The following is a 12,253-nucleotide window of genomic DNA, read 5'->3' as shown; positions in this document are numbered from 1 at the left end:
TCGGCTGAAATCATCATCATGTGATCCATTTTGGTAAGTCTTGTGACAATGATGCTAGACACCATGTGCTGCACGATCAATCATTGTTGAGCAATGAATAATACAAATCCTTTCTTTGGAACTAAAAATAGATTATGATGTCACTAGTCACTACCAGTACCACTATGAGACGAGTACAACACAATTAAAATGCTGTACACACGTGTAGGCTATTAAAAAAAAAATTGAACACTACATTTAAATTCTTTAGAGGCAAACATAGACTTTCATATCATTATGTCACTACAAGACAGATATGAAAAATCATACTCTACCAAACAGGTTGCAAGTATCATTTTTGACGAATGAATCAATCTACATTTTTTCAAAAACTGAACATAATATTCTTAATTCTTTAAGAGTAAAATAGATTTCTATCTCATTATCACATGAAAGACATGGGAGACAGGATGTTCATAGGCCTACAGTAAAGGACCATGTCTAACGAGTAGAGAATTGATAAGACACAAATTGCAATTCTTAAAATGCAAAAACAGATTTTGATTTTTGATAACACAAGCACAATAATCAACGTACAGGTACAGTGTACATTTATAAGACATTAATAAACACACAAGTAGACTTCCTTTATAATTTCTCATAATTCTTCATGAATATTCAAAAAAAGTTCTTTGCATTTTCATTATTTTGAACAAAAATAGATTTCTACATTTTATCCCTATCTATTGCCTTTCACAAGACATAAAACATGTCCATGTTACATTCAGTTCATCCATAAAACCATTAACCTCAGTGCCTCCTTCATAATGTCTTTTCAGAGCCAGAAGGGTGTTAACTCTGTGCTAAAACATAGAGTTTATACCATTTTGGCTCCAAACGGACGATATTATAATGTATTTCATTAGAAAAGCAAGCTGTGACGATCGGGGACATCTCGATCAGGCATTGATGAATGGTACTCGTAGGCATGTTTTTACCGTATTTTATGAGACAAATTAAGGAACCTGTGTCGAGCGGGATATCTATCAGACAGTGACGGTATATGTGCATGGTACGGGTAGGCACCTTAGAGGTACTACAGATGAAGCGATGCATCTCATAGCTTTATGGAGGCTCAAAACAGAACACATTGTATTTTGTGAGAGAAGTAACGCATGACAATCAGAATAACTCGATTGATCAGCCCGTGACAGTATTTATGGTACTGGTAGGCACCTTTCAGACGCAGATCAAACAGTGTCTTTCATAATATTTTTCATAAATACAATGTAAACATGGGTACCAGACAGTGCCAAGCATGCACTGCAGTTAATAGCTGAATTACTACATTTTTCATTTATTACTCTCTCTCTCTCTCTCTCTCTCTCTTTAAAAAACATCAAAAATATATATTACTGTACATACATGTACATGTATATAACAGATTTAAGAGAAGTGGTAAATTGTAAAAGCTAAAGTGGCTTGTTCATAATGATTCTCTATGAAAACAAAACAAAATTTAAGCCACATACATGTACATGTAATTATATGGTAAACATTACAAATTATATTATATTTGTAACTACGGATAGGACAGAAGAAAGGTAGAGAGAGAAGAGAAGAGAGAAATCACATTTCACTTGGTTTTAATAAAGTCAAAGTGTACACATATTATTCAATTTCAATTAAACAATCCTTATATTTAAACGTTTGATATGTTATAATATTTTGCATTTTTGAATGTCCTCACTCAAATTATTGCAAATAATTGGGCCATGAAAAAGCTCTGGGAAGAAACTATATTTTCTCGAAGTTTCAAAAGTGGTCTTGTGTGTGTAATTAATTTTTTTTACAGACGTGTATCAATCAGATATGAATATTTATGTCTGGGGACCGACTTTTAACGTCACCATCTGAAAGACATGAATCAGTTTTTAACCTGTGTTTTTGGCTGAATCAGTTTGTAACATCCATTGTTAGCTGGATTACAGCCGCATGCCACAATGCCCCGTTAAACGCATGTGGTCTTTATATACAGTGTACACGTTCGTTTTATAGTACATGTGTTTACATTTCAATGAAAAATCTTTTGCATGGGAAACTGAAAAAGTTTCTATACAGGTGATTACTAAAGCACGTTTCACTGTAATTAAAGTTGGTGTTTTTATAATGGTTTTGGCCTCTGCTGGCTCCTCCACTCAATATTCAATTTTATTTCACGTAATACTATTATTTATCAATATATTTCATTTCATGTACTGTACATGTACATGAACCTCACCCAACTAAAGCTGTTATGAACTTAGTTTACCATTACTGTATTAAGCTGTCTATTAATGTCTTTTTTGTAAATTGATCTCTGTAAACATATACCAGCGAAAAACAAATTTCTGAATGGACAATAAATACTTAATTTCAATATCAATTGTTGACTTGTAATTGAATACCACAAAGCAATAGTCACTGCGTCTGCAATGCATGCATCGACTGTAAAAAACTAAAAAATCACACTTGCACAAGTGGAAATAAAAAGGTTCCCATGAAACAAAACAGTAATTTTGAACAATCTGGCTTTTTAAAACAATCCTTTCATGCTGTAACATTGGCATCATACACTGTTCATGTGCATGCCCAGTGTACTATCTGTATGTACAAATGTAGCTACATGTACATGTACATGTATTATACATGTATTTATGACTCTAGGCAAATACTGGTATACTTTTTATTTTTTATGTTACCCCAAGAAATTGCTGAATTGAAGTTTGAACACATCACATGGCCATCCCATTTTGAGAATGATAAATGCTGGTAGGTAGGCCAACTAGGCCTACATGAAGATGCTACATGTATACTCCCGTCATTTGACGAAAGCTACACGTACTGTACAACTGCTTGTCTCATACTGTACAGGTCTGTTACCAACCGCATATAGACTGTTAATTCAATTCAATTGAATTTCGGTTTTATTACAAATATACCAAATAAAAAGTCCAAAGACTAACAATAATTGGCTCGCAATGTATCATATAAAATGCATTAAATACAGTAGATTTAAAAATTCAGTAATAAGTTAAAGTACATTGCTCACATTGTATCATATAAAAATGCATTAAAAACAGTCGATTTAAAAATTTAGTAATAACTTAAATAACTTAAATAACTTCAGTAATAACTGTTCAGACTACACAGAATTTATATGAAACTCGTACACTACTACACTGTATGTACATGTATGCATGACGTATAAAAAATCACCGTGAAGTGAAAGGAGCATACAGACTAGGAAAAACCATTGTATAACATCACATGGAACAAGTCTTGAAGAGGTCAACTGGCATGACACCTGGCCAAGCAACAGTGCATACTCTCGATTATACGCCCGTTATAAACCAGCTATTAGATTTTCATATGATACCACGTCCAGACTAGAGCTACCGAGCGGGATCCTGATTCTTTAGCATTGGTTTTGTTAGTGAAACAATGCTCAAATAAACATTTTGTTGCGCTATACATTTGTTTATGACGTTTAGACTTGGCAAAATTTAATTACTTATCATAAAGCTATGAGATTCTCTCATTGCTATACCATATATTTCAGAAGTCTGAACACAGAAATTGTGTACCTGAGGACTGTATAGAATGAAAGCCCTACTGCAGCTTGAATGAGACCAGCAAAGTGAAATCACACATTCGATGTCAGTTTACAATAACTACTAAATTATTCATACCCTTGTAAATTTGAGTTGTTTGTGTGTGTTTTGCGTAACTGACGAATAAATGGTAGACTGGTTGATTTAGCGTTGCATAACACTATTGCATCATATGTGACATCCTTACAAGTGGACATTACATGTAGGATAAAGAACCAATCATATTCCACGAATATCATCCAGTGTATTGAGGTCACCAGACAGAATTTGTCTAATCTCATTCAACTGTGACTGAAGCTGCCCCATTCAACGAACAGGTACAATAAAAGATGGACAAATGAGTGCGGCCATACTGGACATCTCGTTATCTTTCAGACACAAAAGATAATTCTTTGCTTCGGACATCCTTGAGAATATGAAGAATCCCTCCCCTCAGACATAAAAAACCATTTACTCCTTTTCTGGGCCCCTGGCATAAAACTTACCATTGATGGTAACTTTGCCATCAATGGCAACTACCATGGTAACAGGGCTCAACAGCCAATCAAAATCAAAATCAAGATTGTGCACACAGTGTGTGCAAGCAAGCACTGAATCCAATGACCGGGGTAATAGTATATTTGTAAAGCGCTTTTTATAGAGACATTGTATTATAAAGCCGAAAGCGCTATATAAAAGCTAAATATTATTATTATTATTATCATTTCCATGTCAGTTACCATTGATGAAATAAAATGCAATATCTTTGTTTACCTTTCTGTTGGAAATGAAATAAATATGAATATAAATATGATGGCAAAGTTATCATCAATGGTAAGTTTTGTAAAACAGGGACCTGGTCATGCAATTGTAATATGAAGGGAAAAGGTTGATCATGTAGCGCATCAGTACATAAGTATACTGTCAGGTTTGGAAACATCAAAATGATAACAAATTGGCTCAGTCTTGCGAAGAGTCACATGAACTGTACACAGAAATGTCTACACGGAACTACAAAAACATAAGACATGAAAATTGCATTCCGCAACCTTTAGACGTTACCTGTCATAAAATGTTGAGTATGAGTGCATTTGAAGAGCCATCCTTTTCAGGGGACATATATATTTCTGTGATAATCTTCCACACTAACATGAAAAGAATGAAAAAGCTCACAAAATATTTGTCACCTTGCCAAGAACTAAACCTTCTCTTTACACAATTTTCACATAAGAGTTTATGTGCATACATAAGCCACATACTGTACAGTTAAATACAATGGTTAACATCATTATCTTTAGCAGAACGGCACAAGCAAACAGATTTCCAAATTAGACACATAATTATTAGGATTTCTGCTTCTATTGCCTTTGTGCCAAGCAGATGATAATATTATTATCATTTTGGCACTTACCTATAAATAATCTTGCGTCTACATGAGGGTATTTTTCCATGAGCGGCCTAACAACTTTTATTGCCTCGTCCTCTTCGTCTTGTATACAGATGAGCAGTTCAAACTGTTGAGACAGAAAATAAGAAAATATCTTTAAAATTTATGTGTAGTCTGAGGCCCTATTGAGACAGGGCATTTGTTTTTTCCAAAGGTTTCTTTTTTGAAGGTCTGTAATTCTGAAAATGATACACACACACGTGTATCAGAGCTGCCAACCTTGTACAACCAAAAAGAGTAACCATGATGGCAAAAAAAAGTAATTTTAAGCAAAAAAGGGGAATTCATTAAAACGAAACTTACAACCACGCGCGACACACTTCCAATGCAGAAATGTCTATTCCTCATGCTGTTTTTTCATATTAGGACCTATAATTTATATTCAAGTAGATATTTCGTTGTTGATATTTTCGTATTATCGGCGTTTCATTCTTTTCGAGAATATTTTTGTCTTCAAGTATGTTTTGACAATAGGTTTCTATTGAATTTGTGATTAAAATAACATTTTAGGGCAGTTGTTTGACGTGCGGTATGTAAAAAAAATTAATAAATAAATACAAATATTTAACAAGGGAAACGCTCTCGGCGGTCTCGCCTGCATAACGCAATTCAATATGATAAACCAGAACGTCAATGACGTAGCACTCATCCGCATCTCGCAACAACAAATATCGTAAATTTTATGTAGTACACTTTTGAACTGGTCAAAAAATTAAAAAATTTGATGCCCTGGAAGGGAAGTAATTCCATTTCATTTGCATGAAGTACCATAAATAATCAATGGAGCAAAATCTCACAAATCTGTGTAGAAGTTTAGTGTGCCAAATTTAGCTCTACCAGATAAGGCAAACCAAATCAAAATCGGTCAAGAAATGAGGGAAAAGAAGCAATTTTAGTTATTTTTGGAATAAATTTGCATAAATTACCATAATTAATTAATGGATAACAATTTCAAAATTCTGTGTAGAAGTTTAGTGTACCAAAGTTAGCTGTACGATATAAAGCAAACCAAATCAAAATCGGTCGAGAAATGAAGGAGAAGAAGACTTTTTTGTGATTTCGAATAAATTTGCATAAATTAGCATAGATAATGAATTTCACGATTCTGTGTAGAAATTATAAATCCCTTTCTTAGCTCTGTCATATGAAACAATCAGAATCAAAATTGGTTGAAAAATAACGAAGAAGAAGCATTTTGAAAATCTTGATGTTGATGCCACAACAAAGTCTAAGTTTGTTGACCTTAAATGACCTTTGACCTTAACTTAGTGACCTGAAATTCTACTCACATAATTGGGGCGACTTGATAACCCTATAGTCAAAGTTTCATTGACTAAGAACTTATACTTTCAAAATTATATCAAAAATTCAAAAACTTAACCTTAGGTTAAGTTTTCGATGATGATGCTACAACATACATGTAGTCCAAGTCTGTTGACCTGAAATGACCTTTGACCTTGACTTTGTGATCTGAAATTCTACTCACATGATTGGGGATACTTGATTACCTTATAGTCAAAGTTTCATTGACTAAGAATTTATACTTTTAAAATTATATCAAAATTTCAAAAACTTAACCTTAGGTTAAGTTTTTGATGTTGACGCCGCCGCCGCCGTCGCCGCCGCCGCCGTCACCGGAAAAGCGGCGCCTATGTCTCGCTTTTTGCTACGCAGGCGAGACAAAAACCGTACTACCGTAATTTGAAGGAAGAAACAGAGTAATTCCAGCGGAACAACGGAATGGTTGGCAGCTCTGGTGTAGGGTTCCGTTTTACTTTCCAAACTTGTGAACGTAGAAAATTGTGAACCCTATTTTAACTTCTGGAATTAGTAACCCTGTGTCATTTCCGGAATTTTCAGGAATTAGAAACCTTTACAATTTTGATCCTTTTGAATAATGAACATTTCAGATTAATTATTTTTAAGGAACCTTTGGCAAAACATCATACTGTACAGTGTAACACTGTACAACCAACCATTCAAGCATGGCACAGTCAAAGTATTAACTGAAAGAAAACCATTGCTGCAAAATAAAACCCTTTTACATGTAAAAGAATACGTTTCAAAATGCAAACATACAAGTACATGTGTAGGATCTTATTCTTATGTGAACTACATTATGTAATGTAAGTGTCTTGTGATTCAACAATTAGAATAACATGCATTCATACTGCAGTGCACCTAATTTATTGTGCTGCGCACTATGTTTGGTGTGATTATTATTTTTCCAGCAGTGAATAGTTTGAGGGGGTGGCCTAGTGTAACATGACTGAACAAGGCTTAGTGGATAATGCTTCAAGAAAATAACTTATTAATAATTTAATATTGACTTTCTTCCTTTTTTTTAATGAAAAAAGAAATTCCTGGATCCTGCATGCATCTTCATATGTAATTACTGAAAACTAATTAAAATATTGACACAAGTAAAGGGAAATGCAGTTTCAAACAGGAAAATCCTGTTTGATATAAAGTGAAGGGAATTCCAAACAATTGTTAGATATGAAACAAGACTCTGACTAGACTTGATATCTTGTTACAAGTGTTTTAATACATGATATTATTTCCCTGAAGATCTTGTGTATTTGGATCGAAGTCTAATGAAATGTTTATATTACTTCAGTATAAAATAAAAATAGCAAAGAAAATAAAGCTTATCTGCATTGTAGCAATAAACTGTAAATATTTATACATGTAAAGTATAACAGAGAAGATAGCTCATGAAGATAAAACTGTACTTTTATGTCTTATAATGTACTAACAGCATGATGGACAAATTCATCACAGGTTACATGTATATGCTTAGTTTTTAGCATCATGTATATTATGTTCAACATATTAGTACAAATCTAAAAAGTAGTTATATGCTTCAATCTAAAACTTAAACTGCCTAAAGAGATTACTGTAAAGCTTCAGGTAAAAATACTATCGTTGAATCTTGAATGCCGATTTTGTAAGTTTGAATTTTCATTGTATTCCTAATATGTTTTGTAAACATCTTTCATGTAGAAGGGAGTAACAAAATTCTGTATAATTATCATGATATCATCATGAGTTTGTTTTTAATGTTCTAAATGCATGTTTCCTCCGTATATCTAGCAGAATTGCAGGGTTATTTTACTAAACAATGATGCCAAATTTGCTCTTCACTAGCATAATTGCACAAATTTGTGTACAAAATGTCATGTATGGCTTTCATGTTGAATAGGCGTTTCCTGAATTCAATGGCCTTCTTTTCACCTCAATAAGACATGGAGTTAAAAGCTAAATTGTGATTTACTACCCAAGGCCTACATTAAAGGCTTTTGTAATGATGGGACAGGGATAGTTAAAGATTAACGCTAGATCAATGCCTTAATAAAACAGAGACATCTAGGTCCATTTACACTTTCAGGAGACCATTTTGAAAAACCCATGAAAATTGAAAAAACTGCTCATAGTCATACCATGTTTTTTTTTGGCGAGTAGTGCACATGCGCAAGGAGAGTCACGGGATGAATAACCTGTATCTCATCAAATTTGCTTTTACACTGAAAAAACAATGGTTAAAAAAACCACACTCCAGTTGTGGGTCTTTCAATTTTTATTTTTTCTGTCGCATTTGCAACTACGGCCGAAACACCGGATTGTGACAAAAACTGAGAAATACCTTTTTGTTGCAGTGTGAATGAAGCTAATGACAACAGATCATCATCAAGAGCTGCCCATTAGCTGCCCAGGATTTATATTCAGCGTAAACAACCCACGTAAACAACCCACATCCATCATAAAAAAGACTTTACGAGTCAATGGCTGCCCATCCATCGGCTGTGACTCTCGATTACCCCATGCTAGCCACATTCAATCCCACTTAAACTAGAGGGATTTGGAGAGAGCATTAAGTAAATCATTTTTGGTAATGATGGGAATCAGATTGTAAAGGTAACTTGTATGATATCAGCATGCTCCGGCAACCGTCTGATCCGTGGTCATTTCCTACATGTATGTACATGTGCATGTTTAGCTTCAACCCTGGACATACATTAACACTACACCAAAACCCTAACCTTAACATTAAACCTAACCTATCACCAACTGCAACCTTAAAGGCATTGCTTAAAGGGGAAGTCCACCCTGAAATTAAGTTAGTTTTAATAGGAGTAGAAAAATGAGAGAAACAAGTCAGTGAAAGTTTGAGCAAATTCCGATTAAAAATAAGGAAGTTAGGATTTTTGAAGTTGTGATCAATCAAACACAAATTGGCAACTCTATGACGTATCATGCGAGCTCAACTTCCATTTGCTCAGTACTAAAAAAATCTAAAATTTTCATTTTCCCTCAAGAAAAATTTCAACTAAATTTCAACTAAATGCACCCTAAATATAATAATTGCAAATATGTTTCTATACTCCCCCTGCAAGGAACAAATATATATTCCGTCATCAATAACGAAGAAAACATGATTTTATGGAATATTATGCACAAAGCAAATGAAGGAGAGCTCGTATAATAAGTCACAGAGTTGCCAATTTGTATTTGATTGATCACAACTTCAATAATTCATAACTTTCTTATTTTCATTCAGAATTTGCTCAAACTTTCACTCACCTGATTTTCTTATTATTCTGCCTCTATCGAAACAAACTTATTTTGGGGGTGGACTTTCCCTTTAACAATGTTTCCAGTTTTACAAATTTGAGATGCATGGCCCTACATGTATGTGTTATCAGTTTTTACCACACTCATTTTCCCCAATGGACTGTTCAAAACCATTTAGCAAACAGTCTTTGACATTTCTAATTCCAATCATAACTAGATTTGTAATACTTGTTTGGAACAAGTATAGGTGGGCTGGTCCAACTAAAACTTTAGCCAAAATGAATGGCACATTTGAGATAGCTAATTGTCTCAGCTACAACATACTCAAATTTCAGCGTAAACGAAGCTAAAACGACGGAGATATTGCTCGCAAAAGACGGAAATGTAGAATCCAGTTCTGAGAAAAACTCATGTCCCATAGAGAATACACGCAAAATGTGAAAAATTGACATTCCTCCTTTAATCGCAAAATTACGCCATGATGCTTTTGTCAAAATTAAAAATTGTGAACAGTGCATTTGTAGAACATTGTCTCAGCTAAAACATATACAATTTTGGAAGAAAATTGATCAATATTAAGAGAGATACTATCAATTTTCCAAAAATACGATGACAACATAATATGCAAATTGAAATTTTGAGTTCGGAGGCCATTATGATGACGTCATGAGTTAATTGAGGGTAAAATAAGACATGAAATCATATCTCCAATTTATATTCTATCACAATTTGAAAAAAGAATTAGGGTGACTTTGCATCCTAAAGAGCTACAATGGATTTTGTGTAGGCATGTTTTTGTCCATATATTCTATGTAATACAAGAGCTCGCACGCACAGAAATTTATGTTAAAAGGTCAATCATTCCGTTATTAATAGTCATAAAGAGACAAACATGGTATTAAATTGTTTGTAAAAATATGTGGAATATTATGAAAGAAAAAAATTGCGATTCTATGTTGTGTAATAGTTTTACGCGCGAAAACGCGCGCGCATGCGCGTGTGCGCGATTTTTTATAAAATGCTTAGAATGGCCTAAAACGTATGCAAAATGATTTTGAGACGATTTTGAGCATTTTAATATTTTGCGCGCGTATTGACGCGCGGAGGTACGCGCACGCGCGCGTTTTTTGACCTGCAATTGACCGGACGGATATTGACCTTAATCATGATAAATATGAATATGAAATAACCTTTGGTTATGAAGATATGGTCATTAGTTGATTTTCGTAAAATTTTACAAAATGGCGCCTAGATGACGTCATCAGTGAAGGTCAATGTTGAAAACCTTATTGTGCTTCGTACATATGCCTATACATATGTGTGCCAAATTTCAAGGCATTTGATTGAGCCATTTTCGTGTTATTTTGTTCACAAAAAAGTGGTTAGAAATAAGAAAAATATTTAACTAGATTTGTAATACTTGTTTCGAACAAGTATAGGTGGGCTGGTCCAACTAAAATTGAGACAAAATCAAAGGCACATTTAAGATAACTTATTGTCTCAGCTACAACATACTCGAAGTTCAGCGTAAAAGAATCTAAAACGACGGAGATATTGCTCGCGAAAGACGGAAATGTAGAACCCAGTTTTGAGAAAGAGTAATGTCCCGTAGAGAATACAGGCAAAATGTGAAAAATTGACATGCCACCTTTAATCGCAAATATACGCCATGATGCCTTTGTCAAAATGAAAAATCGTGACTTTATTATTTGTTGAAAATTGTCTCAGCTAGAACATACTAAAATTTGGAAGAAAATCAATCAACATTTACAGAGATACAATCAATTTTCCATAAATATGCTGACGTCATAATATGCAAATTGGAATTTTGAGTTCGGAGGCCATTATGATGACGTCATGAGTTAATTGAGGGTCAAATGAGACATGAAACAATATCTCCGAATCATACTCTTTTAAAATATGAAAACAAATTGGGGTCACCTTGCATCCTAAAGAGCTACAATGGATTTTGTATGGGCATGTTTTTGCCCATATATGCTATGTATTACAAGAGCTCGCGCGCACGGAAATTTATGTTAAACGGTCGATCATTCCGTTATTAATAGTCATAAAGAGACAAACATGGTATCAATTTGTTTGTAAAAATATGTGAAATATTATGAAAGAAAAAAAAATGGCGATTCTATGTTGTGTAATAGTTTTACGCGCGAAAACGCGCGCGCATGCGCATGTGCGCGATTTTTTATAAAATGCTTAGAATGGCCTAAAACGTATGCAAAATGATTTTGAGACGATTTTGAGCATTTTTAAATTTTGCGCGCGCATTGACGCGCGGACGTACGCGCACGCGCGCGTTATTTGACCTGAAATTGACCAAACGGATATTGACCTTGATCATGATAAATATGAATGAGAAATAGCTTTTGGTTATGAAGATATGATCATGAGTTGATTTTCGTAAAATTTTACAAAATGGCGCCTAGATGACGTCATCAGTGAAGGTCAATGTTGAAAACGTTATTGTGCTTCGTACATATGCCTATACATATGTGTGCCAAATTTCAAGGCATTTGATTGAGCCATTTTTGTGTTATTTTGTTCACAAAAAAGTGGTTAGAAATAAGAAAAATATTTAACTAGATTTGTAAAATACTTGTTT

The 12,253-nt window shown here is 34.0% G+C and overlaps 1 protein-coding gene across 1 annotated transcript in view; it reads right to left on the bottom strand.

Annotated features, from left to right (window-relative positions):
- The window catches only part of LOC105443151 (ceramide glucosyltransferase-B-like), a 43,062-nt gene that overhangs the window by 14,630 nt on the left and 16,179 nt on the right, over positions 1-12,253 (bottom strand). Inside the window, exon 3 of the mRNA XM_030980054.1 lies at positions 5,023-5,125. Within this exon, the coding sequence (XP_030835914.1) occupies positions 5,023-5,125 (103 nt within the window). The remainder of the gene's footprint in view (positions 1-5,022; positions 5,126-12,253) is intronic.

This window comes from Strongylocentrotus purpuratus, unplaced genomic scaffold, assembly GCF_000002235.5.
Source record: "Strongylocentrotus purpuratus isolate Spur 01 unplaced genomic scaffold, Spur_5.0 spur5_contig_817, whole genome shotgun sequence".
Classification (NCBI taxonomy): domain Eukaryota; kingdom Metazoa; phylum Echinodermata; class Echinoidea; order Camarodonta; family Strongylocentrotidae; genus Strongylocentrotus; species Strongylocentrotus purpuratus.
This window is presented reverse-complemented; position numbering and strand designations above follow the sequence as displayed.